The sequence below is a fragment of the Oryx dammah genome, unplaced genomic scaffold (genome assembly GCF_014754425.2).
Source record: "Oryx dammah isolate SB20612 unplaced genomic scaffold, SCBI_Odam_1.1 HiC_scaffold_29, whole genome shotgun sequence".
Classification (NCBI taxonomy): Eukaryota; Metazoa; Chordata; class Mammalia; order Artiodactyla; family Bovidae; genus Oryx; species Oryx dammah.
The window spans coordinates 87,333,565-87,351,334 of NW_024070213.1; the positions used below are offsets into that span (position 1 = coordinate 87,333,565).

Here is a 17,770-nt window from a genome sequence, read left to right on the forward strand (position 1 = left end):
TGCCTCGGAAGGTTCGTGTCACACCAACCGGTTGTTTTCCATCCCCTGCGAGATGGAGGCCAGTCAGCAGGAAGAATGCCCCGATCTCCAGAAGGGGTGGCACTGACACCCTGTTTCATGGTCAGTTCTGTACGGTGTTGCCCCTGACTTGGCAAACAGTTTGAATCAGAGAGAGGGCTTTGGCAGCATAAGCCGTACAGAATCCCCATAGGACCGGTGGGGGCAGGGGAGGCCCTTGGGCAGCTGCCCTAGGATAACCTAGGGAACAAACACGGAAAACTAGGGGACGTCAGTCCCTATCTGGACCTCATTAATGGGGAACGCCATTCAGCTGTGAAGTCCTAGATGGGGTGATAGGCATGCTGCGCCCAGGGGTAGGGGGTGGGGGCAGGAGGCGGCCATAGGGGAGAAAAGGTATTGGCCAGACTCCACCTACATCTCACGTGTCCGAATTCAGGATGGAGGGACCCTATAAATGCCCAGGATCAGAGTCCCCGGAGACCCTGAGAGACAGAGAGACAGACAGACAGAGGGAGAGCGAGAGCTGCAAGCTCCCCGCCCCGAGACCCCTGGGCCAGCCCACGGAAGGCTCCGCAGCATGTGGGAACTCCGGTCCATAGCCTTCTCCAGGGCAGTGCTCGCAGAGTTCCTGGCCACACTCCTCTTCGTCTTCTTTGGCCTCGGCTCAGCCCTCAACTGGCCACAGGCCTTGCCCTCTGTGCTGCAGATTGCCATGGCCTTCGGTCTGGCTATTGGCACCCTGGTGCAGGCTCTGGGCCACGTCAGTGGGGCCCACATCAACCCCGCCGTGACTGTGGCCTGCCTGGTGGGCTGCCACGTCTCCTTTCTCCGTGCTGTCTTCTACGTGGCCGCCCAGCTGCTAGGGGCTGTGGCCGGGGCCGCCCTGCTCCATGAGATCACACCACCAGCTATCCGAGGGGACCTGGCTGTCAATGCTGTGAGTAGCCGGAACTGTGTCCTTTCCAGAAGGGAAGATCCTGGGGAGTCCCTTGTGAAGGATGAGATGGGAGGGACCACATCTGTGTGAGGGTCTAAGTGGGGAGACAGAGACAGAGAGAGGTGGGATGGGGAAGGGGCAGAAATGCTGGAGCCAGGAACATAGCTGCCACAGAAGAGTCAGGGTGGAAGGAGAAGTAATGTCAGAGCAGCAGCTGGTACCCACGGGCCTGCTGGTGCCTTCTGCCCTGAGCCGCTTGGAGGGAGAGCCACGTCAAGGACTCTGTTGACTTGATGCTCGCGTTGCAGTGAGGGCTGTGCTAGAACTCTCGGAGGACGGAGTCCCCAAGCAGACATGAATAGACTATGAAGAAGGAACTGCAGAGGGCTAGTCCCCAGCATCTTCCTGAGGAAAGAAGGACCCAACATTCCAGCAGCAAGGGCTCCATGCAAGCTACATGCGGATAACTTACGACAACCCATAAGGGAGGGATGAGAAGATCCATTTCTTAAGAACATGGAAGCTGAAACTCAGAAGGGGGAAGTACCAAAGCTAGTCTTTAAACCCAGGCTTGACTGTAAAACCTGTGATCTCTCTACCCCACCAATATTCCCTTCTTGAGCCACCATCTAAGCCTTGTTTTGCAAACAAGGAAACAGGCTCAGAGAAGGGAAGTGACAGGCTAAAAGCTCTACAGTTTGTTGACATCAAGGAAAGTAGCAGAACCCAGGGCAAAACTGAAGGGGCAAGGTCTCTCCAAACTTTGGAAATTGTCCCCAGAGCCCATGAGCTGATTGACATGACCAGTGGCTTTGGGAGCTGAGGGTGACGCTGTGGCCCCTCCCCCTCCACACCCTTCCCCTCTCCCTCTCCTGGGTCTGGGCAAGGCCTGGGCAACTGAGGGCATGGGTGGGAAGAGACAGCCTGTGCCCCTCAACACAGCTCTGACTCTTGCTCCTCTTCCAAGCCAGGAAGGGGAGTGCTTCTTTCACTCCTCCATCTCCCACATTTCTTGGCCTTCTCTACCCCTGGGCCACTGGATGAAAGCTCTGATGTCTCTGAAGAGTACTGCATGGTCTCTGTGGCCATCCCCTTCCCCATATAGGTGGCCTTCCTCATGCAAGGAGCAAGGGTCTCCCCACTGGGGAACTTCTCCCTTCAAAATGGAAAATATGATGAGTCTGGGGGCTCAAGTTTGAGAGAAGGCAAGAGTGACCACTGTGATGGATAGGCTGAGAAGTCTGACCATTTCCACTGAGAATGAAATTAGTTCAGTTTGCAGCCAGATGAGGTCTAGTTAGACTAAAAGAGGAACTTTCTGAAAGCATGGTCAAGAAAGCCTCAGAATGTGTGGCTAGGAAATGTCCTCTAATAGCAGGGCAACGGGAGTGCTAAGGGGCCTTGAGGACACAACCTCCTGCTTTTCCATCATCTCGCAGTTGACTGGGGCCCTCAGGAGGGAAGGGTCTGGGAGGCTCCTCCGAGTTTCTGCTCAGCATTTACCATCTTGATGACCTGGGGAGAACTTTCCTGGCTGGAATGGGGCAGCAGTGAGACTGACTTGTCCTGTGGCTAGCGAGAGCCAGATGACCCCCATGGCTGTCCCAGGTGTCCTCTGGAGTCACTGGAAAAGCCAGTCTGCCCACCAAGAATTTACCACTGACGTGCATCTGCTTGTGGCAGGCAGACTTCACCTCGTTCTTGGTACAACACTATAAGGAGAATTCTGTGATCCTCCACTCTGAGTGGTAAAACTGAGGTTCAGCATTCAATTGATTCAAATCACAGAACCGTGTCAGCACCTGGAAATGGACCCAGAGCTGTCTGACACCGAACCCACATCCATACTCTCTCCTTTAGACCACTCTTTGCCAGGGAATGGAGCTGGGCCTCTGCCTTTGTCATTTGTCTCACAGTCCCCCAGGATCCATTCTGCTATCCCCATTTTACAGAAAGACAAACTGAGGCTTAAATAAATAGAGCCCCACAGCAAGTCAGAGGCTCCAAAGTATCTGTCTCCAAAGCTCTTCACTGCCCCCACTATGGGCTCTGATATTGGAAGATGAGAGAGAGTTGAGGTTAGATTCCAGAGAGGCCCAAGGGTGCCATCTCGATGGTTAGGACCCAAGGTGGGGGTTCAGAGCCTGGAGAAGGAGTGTGGGAGCTCAGGGCTATCCCAGCTTCACCCAGCGCAGTGCCCAGACCCAGAGGGCAGGGTGTAGGGTTCAAGATAACAAAACCCAGAGAGAAATCCAGTACTGGGTGTGGCCGAGTTATGAAATCGCCTCTTCCCTCAGCCCCAAGTTCTCTCGTTACAAGGTAAGGTCTGCTGGGACCATGGGCACCCCACGTGGGGCTGGAGGCATCACAGTACAGGGCCCCAGGACCCCCATCTCAACCTCCGCAGGATGTGCAGAGAGCAAATCCACAGGGCAAAACTGACGCCTGAAATGCAGTAGGAATAGGCAAGGTCAAGGGGAACAAGCATAGTTGTGCACTGGACTCTTGGGGGAAGGGAGCACACTAGTGCCAGCCCCTGAGCCAGTCCCTTGATCCTGTTCCTGGGAGCCCTTTGACCATAGGAGGAAAGACCTCTCACTATACCAGTATCCCATGGTGTAAATAGCGAGCTGCTGCTGCTAAGTCGCTTCAGTCGTGACCAACTCTGTGCGACCCCAGAGACGGCAGCCCACCAGGCTGCCCCGTCCCTGGGATTCTCCGGGCAACAACGCTGGAGTGGGTTGCCATTTCCTTCTCCAATATAACCAGGCCTAAAACTTCCTGCTGCAATCAAAACCTCTTCCCTCCTCGTTCTTCAGGAAAAAGAAATTCCACATCTCGGTACCCTTTTCCTCTCACACTGCAGGCACACAATCCCAGTTACCAAACCTAATGGACTATGGAGTCAGTTTCCCTACCTCTAGCCTGGGAACCACAAGCAGTCAGTCATAGGGTCCATCCCCCTGACTGTGTGCCCTGGCCCAGTAAGAACCCAGCAGTAGTGTAGACTAAGGTGGCTGGTGTGCCCTGGCGGATTGTGCCCAGAAGCCTATCTGGGTCCCTGGCTGCAGGTGGGCAGGAAGATGACACCAGTGTGGGGAGCATGCTCAGTGTGTCCCCCTCCTCTGTCCCCAGCTCAACAACAACTCGACAGCTGGCCAGGCTGTTACTGTGGAGCTTTTCCTGACACTGCAGCTCGTGCTCTGCATCTTCGCCTCCACTGATGAGCGCCGTGGAGACAACGTGGGCACCCCTGCCCTCTCCATCGGGTTCTCTGTGGCCCTGGGCCACCTCCTTGGGGTAGGTTGTGGCCACTGATTCCAGCCTCCGTGGAGGGAGAGACACACGGACCTTCCCCAAAGAAACAGATACACAGACTGCTCTAGAGATAGATACACAGAACCCCTGAAAGTGACAGCCACAGAGACACCCCCAGAGAGACAGATACACAGACCTCCCAAGAGGGACAGACACATGGACGTACTCCAGAGGGTTTGACCCCCAGGCACCACTAAGGGACAGATAGCACTCCAGCTTCAAACGAATAGCAAGTCCTGTAAATATAGCACAAACTTAAGTATCCACCCATGAATGCCCTTTAGGCTGAGGTCAAGCACTGGAAAGGGGCACAAAGACTCTGTCCCCATCCTCAGCCCGCCCCCCTCCCTGCCTCCCACCTCCATTGCAGATCCACTACACCGGCTGCTCCATGAATCCGGCCCGCTCCCTGGCTCCAGCTATCGTCACCGGCAAGTTTGATGACCACTGGGTAATGGCTGAAGCCTCCCTGTCTTCCCCTCCCGCAGAAACCCATCTCCACTAGAAGGGAGAGCAGTGGGATCAGCAAATCCGCCCCACCCCCAATTCTCCTCCTGGGGCTCCGGGGAGTCTTGGGTCCACCTTTCAGGTCTGACCCCAGAGACTCCGTTTCTACATCTATAAATGAGGATAAGAGTGGTTGTTCCTTTGGATTTGGGGAAAGATTAAGTGAGGTTACTGGTTTAAAAGAGATGACGCAGTGCCTTAGAATTAGATAAATGGTAATTACTTATACCAGATAGAAATGACATATTTCTATCATTTAGCACTTATCTAGTACTTCCTTAGTATGTGCCAGGACTTATTCGAAGTGCTTTGCAAATATTGACTCAGAGTTTTCACAACAACCCTAGGCGTTAGGTATTAGAGTGAGGAAACAGGCACAGAGAGGCCAAGTAACTTGTCCAAGGTTACCAGGGAGTCCCCATTAGCCCACAACTAACAAGTCTTCCCAGCTGCTCGCTCCTCCTCACTATTCACACGGAAGAGCGTTTGATACCCTTCACCGCGCGAGGCCCCCTTTCTACGCCAACGGGCAGAGGAGCATCCCTCGAGCCTCCCTCTCGCTCGCCCCCAGGTCTTCTGGATCGGACCCTTGGTGGGCGCCATCGTGGCCTCGCTCCTCTACAACTACGTGCTGTTCCCGCCCGCCAAGAGCCTGTCGGAGCGCCTAGCGGTGCTGAAGGGGCTGGAGCCCGACGCCGACTGGGAGGAGCGCGAAGTGCGGCGGCGGCAGTCAGTGGAGCTGCACTCCCCGCAGAGTCTCCCGCGCGGCAGCAAGGCCTGAGCGCCGGGACGGGCTGGGGGAGCTCGCCCGCCCGCCCGCCGCCCCGCCGGAGCCCCTCTCCCCAGGCTCGAAGCCGGTCCCCAGGGCACAGTAGCTGCTTCCAAGACGCGCCGAGCGGCCAGGGCCCCGGGCACCGCGGTGAGCCTGGCAGATTCCCCTGGCCTGAGGCTGCGCGGGCCAGCAAGTAGTGGACCCTGCGGCGCCTGGCAGGGAGCTGGGGAGGGAGGGCGGAGCTAGAAGCCTCCTCCGAGAGCCTGCGCAAGTGGACTGGGGGGCTGGGGGACGGGAGCTGGCAAAGGTGCCCCATGTTTTTTTTGCGTGTTCGTCCCCCAGTGCCTCTCTGTCCCCAACTGCAGGGCTGTGCACACTCCTGAGTGTAAGCAGGTGTGCCTGCGCTGGCGCAAGTGTGCCCTGGCTGATCACCTCTCACTGCCTTCTTGACCCCTCCCGCCCTACCTGCAATAAATCCGCGTCCTCTGCAGTGGAGGCGTCCTGTCCCCAGGAGCGCTAAGCTCTCTCCCCAGGAGAAGGGAAGAGGGGGGTGTGGAGGCCACCCAGAGAGGGCTAGAGGGAGGCACTGATTTCTACTCCCGACTCTGCCCCTTCAGGCAAGTTTTCCCAAGCTGCAGCACTGGGGTCCTAAGATTTGCCAGGAACCCTCGCTAAAGGTAGCGAGGTTTCAACCAGAAGACAGCTCCCCCAGAATTGGCCTGGGATGGGAGCGGGGAGAGGGAAGTTGAGGGCCAAGGACCTCCCTCCTGCCCTAAGAGAGGACCTCGCCCCAGGAAGAAGAAGCAGGCATGGGTGTGTATGCGCATATCCAGCAGGTGTACCAGCGAGCCCATCTGGGGTGGGGGCGGGTGGGCTGCAGACTGAGGGATTAGCCTCCCACTGTGGCAGAGAGAACAAAAGGGCTTAGTGGGCCCCTGGCCTTTGTCTTGGGAGGGGGAAGATTTGCAACTAGACACTTCTTGAAAGGGGACACTCGGTTTCGCAAGTCAGCCCTCCCACCCAGCACACACCTATGGCCGGCTGGGCAAGGCACTCAGGCACGTAACCACAGGCACCAGGCAACATGCCCCCATCGCCCATCCCACTTCCGGCCCCTTCCCAGGAAGCAGCTCTTCTTCCCCTCTCTCCCTTCCCCCTCCCTAGCCCTACTGCTCCCTCCCTTCTGGCTCCTCCCACAGAACCTTATTGTGGAGAGAGCAGCCTAGCTCTCTCTAGGCCAAACAAGGGGAAATGACTTGTCCAGGCAGAGACAGGTCTATGTCTAGAGCCGGGCCTTCTAAATTTCCAGGCCAGTGCGATGTTTCTCAAATGAGATTAACTAGGATTAAGTGAGATCATGCATGGAAAGATGTTGTGTGAACTATAATTCCTCATACCATTATCACACATTAGTGGGATCATTTCACTATTTCTGTTCCTGGGGGTGGGGTGGAGTGGGGGGAAGAATACAGAAGGGGCATGACCTTTGGCCTCCTGTACCTCCTTTAATTGGTGGTTAAAGCAAAGGCAGGCCCTGGGGCCCCAAGGTACCAGCAGGAGATGGGTGTGGGGCTAGCCCCATCCTGATCCTGCCTCTTCACCTCTCCCAACCCTGAGCCTCCACACTGACTGTTCCCACCACCCATGCCAGCCGTTCTCCCCTCCCTCTCCAGCCTGTTGCATAGCTGACCTAAGGACCACACCGTGAGCCCCCTTCTCCATGCTCTGATGCCTTCATGCTTTCAAGGCTTTTCTCTATGTCTGTCCCACACCACACAAGCATCACTGTGCACCAGAGCTTCCAGCCCCTTCGGGCCCTCCACCCCCTTCAGAGACAGACTGGATAAGGAACATATATCTGCAATTATGCCCACTGCCTCCTCTAAGCTCTTTTCTGTCTTCCTTGACCAAACCTTCCTTCAAGTTAGAAAAAGCCTGCCCTTGGTCATAGATGCTATGGAGATGATTCTCCCAATCCTCGACAGCTGATGACAGTTACCTGGCCTCATTCCTGGAGGAGGGGTCAAGTCAGAGTCCAAAGTGACCCCCAGGGCTGTACTTCTGGCAGCTGAGTGTCCTTGCACTGGAATTTCAAAGGCAGGAAGGTACTGAGCTGTGAGCCAAGCCTGGATGTGTCTTGGATATTTCATCCCCTCCTCACTTCTTCCCAACAGATCCTTCTGTGCCATGTTTTGTCACTCAATAGTTTCTGACTCTTTGCAACTCCTGGACTCTGACCACCAGGCTCCTCTGTCCATGGGATTTTTCAAGCAAGAATACTGGAGTGGGTTGCCATTTCCTTCTCCACAGATCCCTCTAGAAAGTTGCCAAAAATTTCTCCTTACAGCTGCTCCTCTTCCAAGATGACACTGTCCCCTGAGATCCCTACTGCTTCCAGCCCTGATCGCCCAGATTGGGAACACTGAGGTCAGAAGTCAAAGCAGGATTCAAGTGATGGGACGGAGGGGAACTACACCTATTAAGCACTTTTGTGTCTCAGTTTCTGTGCTGGGTGCTTTACATGCATTAGCTCATCTAATCCTCCTAAAGCTTCAGGGAGGTTAGGGAAGACCGGCAGCCGACAGCCATGTTGTGTTTTACTTTTTCCAAAGTATTTCCTTATCATCTCCTGCAATTATTTCCCAACCCTGCAAGACAGGCTGAGCAAATATTGTCCTTCCCATTTCAGGCCGAGGCTGAACAACTGGACTAAAGTCACACAGCTGTATATGGTAGAGCTAAGACTTGAACTCAAGCCTTCTTATGCAAAATGCCATGATCTTTCCACTCAGATGTCAGAACAGATCAGGCCTGTGTTGAGGCCACTCCTAGGGCCCTCCTGGGAGCCCTTGGCAGAAATCAGAGCTACTGGCCTGCCAGTCTTGGGTGGGAGGTGGGCTGGGGCCAGGTGGGGAGACAATGACGAAGAACACAGGCTGGTTTCTGCCCTCAAAGAGCACCCAGTCTGGAGGAGGGTGGAGGTCACATGCCAGACCAGACAGAGGCAGGGCAGCACAGAGGCAGATGGACAGAACTTCAGGTCCCCAAGCTGGAGAACGAGGAGATTCTGAGCTGAGGGGAGGAAGGGCTGGCCACTGGGCCTCAGCTGCCTCCACCTCTTCACTCCCACTTTGCGCCAGATGACTTTGCCCCTGCGCGGGTTGCTTTAATACTCTTTTGGGTCTTTAAGCTGCGACTCTGTATCTGGGCAGTGCCTCCCAGCTGGACTATGAGACTTTCGGTTCTCAGATGGCACCCTCCTCTCTATCTTCCCTCATCTGTCCCGTGTAGCACAGTGCCCTGCACATAGTAAACACTCAATAAATGCTCACTTGTCAATAAATGCTGTTTCTGTCACAATTTAGAAATGGTCCGTGCAGTCTGAGGAGCCAGAAGACAGACTAGAGTCTGTGGCATGTCGTGAGCACCCAGAGCTGCCGCGAGGGGTGGTGCAGAAGGGATCTCAGTGCTGAAGGAGCTCAGCTGGGAGGCCTGTGGTGTCCAAGTCCCACTGTCAGCCTGGCCCAAATGGGTATGCTGGGCTCTGTCACCCAGGTGGCACTGCAGGGAGGCCACCAGGAGATGCGCTGGCTGTGTGGCCACCAGAGAGAGTGAAGGAGAGCCCCCTTTGGTCCCCTCGTACAGACTATAGCACCATGTTGGGAAGACAGGGCAGGGACCTGGGATAACACCGGACACTGAACGTGCAAGATCAGCCTCCTGCTCTTCTCCCCAAACCTGCTCCTGCCATGGTCCTTCCCATCTCAACTGATGGCAACTCCATCTTTCCAGCTTGAGGCCAAAAGGCTTGAGCCGTCTTTGACTCCCCATTCTCACATCCAGCCCTGACTCCATCAGAGAATCCTGTCACTTCTACCTTCAAAGGGATCCAGATCTCTCACCTTCAGTACTTCCCACCAGGCCACCATGACCTTACCCCCATGCCCTTCTCATCCCTTCTCAACACAACAACAGAGGTGTCTTTTAAAGCTTTGTCAGGGGGCATCCCTGGTGGCTCAGTGGTAAAGAATCTGCCTACCAATGCAGGAGACAGGGGTTTGATCCCTGACCTGGGAAGATCCCAAGTGCCTCGGAGAAGCTAGGCCCATGTGCCACAAGTACTGGACCTGTGCTCTAGAGCCCAGGAGCTGCAACCACTGAGCCCACTCTTAGCAACTGCTGAAGCCCGAGTGCCTTAGACCTGTGCTACACAATAAGAGAAGCTCGCACACTGCACCTGGAGAGTAGCCCCCAACTCGCTGCAGCTAGAGACAAGCCTGCGCAGCAATGAAGATCCGGCACAGCCATAAAAAAAGATTAATTTTTTAAAAAACCTTTGTCAGGGACTTCCTTAGTGGTCCAGTGGCCAAGACTCTGCACTTCCACTACAGGGAGCATGGGTTCAATCCCTGGTCAGAGAAGTTATGCATGCCACATGGTACAGCCAAAAAGAAAAACAAAAAAGAACTTTTTCAGTCCACACCAGTCCCCAGTCAGTGACTCCGGTGATGCGCAAGGCCTGCCCACCTCCACCGCTTTCTGCCCTCCCTTGCTTTCCCTGCTCCAGCAATTCAGGCTGCTCCCTCTGCCTGGAATGTTCTTCCCCTATACATGCATGGTTCTTTCCCTCTCTTCTTGAAACCAAGCAAGACGATATTGGGCTCCTGGGCTCAAAAGCCTTTCTTCGTCACCCCTGAGTTCCAAAGGGCAGGTTCAAACATTTGCTAATCAAGCAAGGGAGGAAATGCAGAGACAAGGGAGAGGCAGTCAAGAAACAGTAGTACAGCCTTGGGAGCAGGCTCCTGGTCCCCCCTCAAGGGATATACATAATGTTATCTTTGAGCTCCTCTGCAGAATTAAAACTCATATCAAATAGAAGACATGATGAAGCACTCTTCTTTCCAGAGAAGGTCACAGTTCACCCATCACCTGATGCCAGATGACCTCTGGATTAAAGGAATGTGGGTCTTGCACACACCCTGATCCCTGATCCTGACTAAAAGACTCTTCACAGCCCCCACCCCACCCCAAAGGTGGGAAACACAGTTTTGAGGGCATTAGTCCACTGTGGCCCCCTTTACTGGCAAAGCAATAAATCTATTCTCTTCTACTTCACCCCAAACCCTGTCTCTGAGATTCGATTCGGCACCGGTGTACTGAGGCTGAGCTTCTGGCATCAGTTTTCCTTCTGGGAAATTCCATTTGAAAGGCACCCGCTGGGGCAGAGGTCACAGGCTAAGCGGAACTTGGAAGCTGATTTGAGCCTTGTGCTGTTTGGCTTTTGGTTCGAGGCTTCTGTTGCCGGCGAGGATTTTGGTTTGTTCTTGGTCTGCACTTGAGTGTTCCATCGATCAAACATGGGAAATGCTTCATCTTCAATTCCATCTGATGGTCCTCTGGAGAAAATCCTGGCAGACTGATCGACCTATAGCTATGAACCTATGACTAAAAAGAAATGAGATCCTATTGTAATTCTGTTTGGCCAATGTGCATTCTTAAAAGTGAGGAGAGGTGGCTTTTGTATGATCCCCTATTCTTCAGCTAGAATTGCTTTGTCACAGGAATGGAGAGGCTGGGAATTTGCTCCCCTCCATCATGGCCAGCCACTCTTGGGTTCCTTGAGAGCCAGTTCTGGGCTTGTTCTCCTTCAAGAACTGAGCCAGTCTCTTTGGAACCCTCGGTCTGGGAGTGGAAGTGAAAGTTTTAGATTATGCCTCCTCTGAGGCTCTGTCTGTGCGACCGTGGCTTACCTGTCATTTGTATCTGTGTGTGTTTTGCGGTGAGCCACTCTGTCCTGTGCAGGATGGGGAAATTCTACCTGCTCATTGCGAGCCACTTGGAGTTCTCCATCTGGGAGTGGAAATGGGATCATCGGGCTACACCTGGTCTAACATTTTGTCTGTTGAAGCATGCTGTTGTTTGTCTGTATATGTGTCAGTACTGGCACTGACTGGTGGAGAGGTCTTTGGCAAATAACAGGTCTCACTTGTGACAACATCAGGGTATCCTTCTCTATTGCACTGGGCTTCGCCTGTGGCGGAGGGTTGGTTAGAATTTTCCCTTCTGGACTAGCCTTGATATAGGGGACCAGAGCTCTATCTTCTATCTTGTAGTCCCCCTAGGGTGTTTTTACAAAGCTGGGAAATTTTCAGCTATGCTCCCATGTAAAGAAATTGGTATTTCTGACAAACCTATTTGCAGGGCAGCAATGGAGATGCAGACATAGACAACAGACCTATGGACCTGGGGAAGCGGGGGAAGGAGAGGGTGGGATGAACAGAGCGAGTAGCATGGAAACATATCCACTACCATATGTAAAATAGAGAGCCAGTGGGAATGTGCTGTGTGACTCAGGGAACTCAAACCGGGGCTCTGTGACAACCTAGAGGGGTGGGATGGCATGGGAGGTAGGAGCGAGGGTCAAGAGGGAGGGGACATATGTATACCTATGGCTGATTCAGGTTGATGTACAGCAGAAACCAACACAATATTGTAAAGCAATTTTCTTTCAATTAAAAATAAATAAAAATTTTTTTAAAGAAGGTGGATTCAAAAAAATTTAGTAATTTGGCTTAAAAGCCACACTACTTTACTTCCTGCAATGGTTAATTTTATGTGTCAACTTGGCTGAGCCACAGTACCTAGATATTTAGTCAAGAATTATTCTGAATGCTTCTGTGAAGGTATTTTTTTGTGTGAGATTAGCATTTACATTAACGAAATTTTAACAAAACTGAAGTCCTCTGTAATGTGGGCAGGCCACAACCAATCAGTTGAAGGCCTTAACAGAACAAGACTAACTTCCCTTAAGCACGAAGGAATTCTGCCACCTGACTGTCTTTGAACAAGAACTTTGCCCTGAGTTTTCAGCCTAACCACCTATCCTATCAGGTTTGAGGATCCTCAAGTCAACTGGGAAAGCCAATTTCTTAAAATAAACCTCTCTCTATTCAAAGAAAAACAAATTGGTATTTCTCTCCCCCTATGCCTTGAGATGTAAATGTTCTACCAGGATTCTCAAGAACATTTATCTAGACTATCTCTACTTTCTGAGATTGAAGAAAGAGAAAAAAGAAAGAGGGGGGCCTCAAATGAAAAAACTGTGAGATCTCTGGTTCTGTCTGTATGTAAATAACTGGTAAGTGAGCTCTATTTAATTGTCTTTAAAATAAGTGCTTATAAATTAAATATTTTAAAAATTGGCCAAGATGAACTTCAGGACCATATGACCTGGGAAACAGTACTGAATTGACATCTGCTATTGAAGGTGGCTTAAGCTTGCTGGTTCGATTAATATAGATATGTCTTTAGAGTCATCAATATTAAACATAATACTTCTGTTGTACTTGCTGCTGCTGCTGCTAAGTCGCTTCAGTCGTGTCCGACTCTGTGCGACCCCATAGACGGCAGCCCACTAGGCTCCTCTGTCCCTGGGATGCTCCAGGCAAGACACTGGAGAGGGTTGCCATTTCCTTCTCCAATGTGTGAAAAGAGAAAAGTGAAAGTGAAGTCGCTCAGTCATGTCTAACTCTCAGCGACCCCATGGACGGCAGCCATGGATTTTCCAGGCAAGAGTACTGGAGTGGGGTGCCATTGCTGTTGTACTTAGTTTAATAAAAATCAAATAAAACCTTATTATATCTGTTGCAAATCTGTCAAGGAAAGTAACATAATGTGAAGAAGCTTTTGTTTATTTATCAGCCATGATCTGTGTTATGTGGGATCTTAGTTCCCCAACCAAGGATCAAACTCGGGCCCCTTGTATTAGAAGCACAGAGTCTTAATCACTGAACCATCAGGGAAGTCCTTTAAGGAAAGCAATGTAAATGATAAGAGCTTTTAGGTAAACTGTATGGGAATAATTATGGTTTAGGAATGTCCACTTGAGGAGAATCTCTCTGGATATTTGGTAACATGAAATGTTAGTTAAATGATGGAAGTTTGTTGAATAGCTGGGTCATTCCCATATAAAATAAGATACCAGGACATCAATTACTAAACAAAAAAATTAAAGACATTTTGGTCTATTAGTGAATATGTTTGGTGCCACTTGGAGATGTTCTCTATAAGAAAGCAAATGTTTTTAGAAATTATCATTGGTATTTATGTTCACCAATCAATAGAATGCTAATATAAAAGTTTATAATTTCTTACTTCTGAATTTCCACTAGAAATCAAGGTTTTTTAAAAGTTGAGGACTCTAATTTAAACATGCAGTTAAAGCTAATAAAAATAATAAAGGAAATATTTCAGTATGCTGTAGGAAAGTGGGATGTGTGTTTTCAGTAAGGAATGGAATTACATTTCATTAAAGAAAAATAAAGTGAGTCCATCTTGGAGCTCATTGTTTTTGGATGGAAAAATGAGGGATGGGCTAATATGGATGCAGAAAGTGATGGAAGGTTTGTGGGAAGTGGACCCTGAGAAGAGTTTTGTGCTTGGTCAAGTCTGGTTGAGTTTGGAATGAATTTAACTGAGTAAATGAATTTCAAAAGTAAGCTGGTTTGAAACTTGAATTTTATCTCTGTCAAGAAGACAATTTTTCTTAAAACATTGAACTGCCTCTGATAACAGATTTAAGTTCTTTACCTTTTAAGTTATCTGTTCTATATTTGCCTTTGAACTCTTTTATTGTCACTATGGTCAAGTGAATAACTATTGTCTCACAGTGACTTATGATCTTATACACCCAAGTGTTTTGAAACTTTTTGACAAGCATCCCAAATATCAGGGCTTTTAAAAATAGTTGTATATTTATTTGACTGCATCAAATCTTAGTTGCAGCACATGGGATCTTTGTTGCAATCATGTTATATTGTTGCAAAGTTTAATTAAATTATTAAAGGGACACTCTTTGTTTCTGAGGCTTAACTCAGTAATCTATTTTTGGATGAAGATCAGATGCTACATGATCTGCAACCAAGAGATTAATACCAGGTTATGGTCATTTAAATTTAAAGGCTCCCTTATGTTGGGGACAATTAAACCATACTAGAGATAACCAGCCTAGCATCACTAGGAATCTGGGCTGGGTGCTTCATGGACAATGCCGATATATAATTTCCCTTAAAGATAACAACTGGTATAGAACAGACTAAGTCAGACAAACTGAGACATACTAGGCTGCACCTAATGGAAGTTCTTGACTTAAATTCTTACTTATGACCTTACTAATACTGCTAGCTATATTTTTTTTTATGTTACCTGTTTTACAAAGCTGCTTTTTTTAATTACAAAATGTGTGACTGAACCTCTGATAAGATGATGATATAAGTTCCATATGAGATTCATGATTGTAATAATGTAATTCTAGATATGGGAAGAAACAACAAGAGGGGATGTTTTCCTGAACCATAAGAGACTAGTAAGACGGGGAGTCTGGAGATTTGGGGCTACTATTAATAAGGTCTAGTCCAGTAATAGCACATGAGTAGCCTATCAGTGAAATCTGCATCAGACCTGGGAGTAAGGATTCTCAGCACTGTGGGATGAGAGACCATGAAATGACTCCCACCAAACTACGGTCAAATTCATGACCCTGAAGGGGCTCTGCCAACCGAAAACTGGCACTGGCCATCTGCCTCTGCAAGGATTAGGTTAAGGCCACTGCAGCCACGGACCTTCAACACACCCTGAAAGGAGCTCAGGGTGGAGATCAGGAATGAGGTACTCTGTGCTCTGGAAAAAAACTGGAAGAACAGGCCTTCAGATAGTTGGATACTCAGGAGATTTTACGAGCCCAAATTCTTGCATCTTCTCATATCAAGAAAAGCACTGAAATCATTAACAGTGACATCTGTTTTGGCCATGAGGAGGGAAAAACATTTGAAAATCAGAATGGAGTGTCTGTGGTTCAGACATCCAAGGTAAAGCTAAGCGACCATTATGGATTTCAGACAGATTCCTGGATTGCTGAGAATTCGAATTTTCTGAGCTGCGCCACACTTAGGATGCTACCAGTCATTCTCAAAGCAATGTCTGCTGGCAGTTGGTAGCTGCAACCAGATGGTTTCAAGGTATCCACTTTAAATGATTAAATTTTTAGACAATAAAATTGGTTTAGGTCAGATGTTAGCAAAAAAAAAAAAAAAAAAGAAAAGAAGGTGATATGTATAGTGGTCAGTATCTCCTGTTATGTATATGTTAATGCTGTTAAAAACCTCCTTAGGTAAAATTAGATAACTGGCTACAATGAGTCTCTTCAAAGGGCCAGTTCCAGACTGGGTTTCAGGTTTATTCTCCTGAATTTCTCAAGGAATGTGATCTATTTTGTCTATTAGAATTCCAGTTGTCACTATTCCAACTACTTCTAACTGGATCTGTTGCACCAAGTGGTGGACCAGGGGGTTGCGATTTTAATAGAAATAAACTCTGATCCAGGATTTGAAGCTCATGAATAGTTCCAATTCAGTGTCCGGTTGAGGCAGGACTATGCCCTATTTTAGAAGGAAGTAGCCAGAGTGGCCACCGCCACTGAAAAGATTTCAGGAAGGTTAAAAAGAGAAGAGGAGAATTTCCTTGGTGGTTCATTAGTTAAGAATCTGCCTGCCAGTACAGGGGACACAGATTCCATCCCTGGTCCAGGAAGATTCCCCATGCCATGGGGCAACTAAACCTGTGAACTGCAACCACTGAGCCCGTGCCCTAGGGCCCACACGCCACAGCTACTGAAGCCCACACACTCTGAGCCCACGCTTCACAACAAGAGAAGCACCAATGAGAGGACCACACACCGCAGCCCGAGAGGAGCCCCTGCTCACCGAAGCGAGAGAAAGCCCATGTGCAGCAACAAGGACCCAGTGCAGCCGACCGACTAATTGTTTTAAATGCTGGGACTTCCCCGGGGGTCCAGTGGCTAGGACTTGTGCCCTCAATGCAGAGGGCCAGCGTTCAATCCTTGGTTGGGAAACTAAGACCCCACATGCCACATGGTGTAGCCAAAAAAGAAAAAGAAGAAAGGGAGGACTGAAACCGAGTCCCCCTAAGATTGAGTTCCTCTGCTGAGTTTATGATTAACATGCTTGCCTGCTAAGTTGCTTCAGTTGTGTCCGACTCTGTGTGACTCTATGGACCATAGCCCGCCAGACTCCTCTGTCTGTCCATGGGATTCTCCAGGCAAGAACACTGGAGTGTGTTGCCATGCCCTCTTTCTGGGGATCTTCCTGACCCAGAGGCCGAATCTGCATCTCCTGCCTTGACAGGCCATCTCTTTGCCACTAGCACAGCCTGGGAAGCACTTAGGATTAGCATCTGTATCCAAAATGATTATTCCCCTCCTTGTCCAACACCTGTTCTCCTCAGGATTGAGAAGTATCAAAGAAAAGGGGGTACTGAGATCAAGCAGGACCCTATGGAACTCTTGGGCACAAAAGCCTTTCTGCGTCACCTTCTCTGAATTCCAAAGGGCAGGTTCAAATAGTTGTTGATCAGGGAAGGGAGGGCATGCAAAGACAAGGGAGGAGCAGTCAAGAAACAGTAGTACAGCCTTGGGGGCAGGGTCCTGGTTCCCCCTCAAGGGATATACATACTGTTATCTTTGAACTCTTGCACAAAACTAAAACCCCCACCAAATGGAAGACGTGATGAAGCACTCTTCATTCCAGAGAAGGTCATAGTTCACCTATCACCTGATGCCATATGATCGCTGGAGTGAAGGAATGTGGGTCCTGTATGCACCCTGGTCCTTATCAGCAACCCTGTCCCTGGACAATAAGACTCCTCACAGGCCCCCTCAAAGGGGGAACACACAGCTTTGAGGGCATTAGCCCACTGTGGCCCCCTTTGCCTGGCAAAGCAATAAAGTGATCCTTTTCTACTTCACCCAAAACTCTGTCTCAGAGATTTAATTCAGTTTCAGGGTTCAGAGGCCAGATTTGGCTTTACTCTTCAAGTCTTTGCTCAGATGTCACCTTGTCAACAAGACTCTCGCTATGACAACCATTTAAAATTGCAAAGAACCAGTCCCCCTTAACATATTTTATTATTCCATAGCACTTAACTGGACTCTATTGTACTACATATTTTCCATATGTCTATTATTTATTGTCTGTCTCCTTTCACTAGAATATTAGCTCCACATGGCAAAGACATTGTCTGCTGCCCCATGGATATACCTCCAGTACCTAGAACAGTGCCTGGTATGCAGTAAGTGCTCAATCAGTCTTTGGGGAATGAATGACTGACTCTTCCCCAAACCTGGGGGTGTGTGGAATCTT

At 49.9% G+C, this 17,770-nt stretch overlaps 1 protein-coding gene across 1 annotated transcript; it reads left to right on the forward strand.

The window, feature by feature from the left end:
* The first annotated feature begins 511 nt into the window (after positions 1-511).
* Positions 512-8,915, forward strand: AQP2 (aquaporin 2). The gene is made up of 4 exons (XM_040234115.1): positions 512-958; positions 4,094-4,258; positions 4,647-4,727; positions 5,355-8,915. The coding sequence occupies exons 1-4, from the start codon at positions 599-601 to the stop codon at positions 5,562-5,564; spliced, it is 816 nt and encodes a 271-aa protein (XP_040090049.1). The 5' UTR covers positions 512-598; the 3' UTR covers positions 5,565-8,915.
* The last annotated feature ends 8,855 nt before the right edge of the window (positions 8,916-17,770 follow it).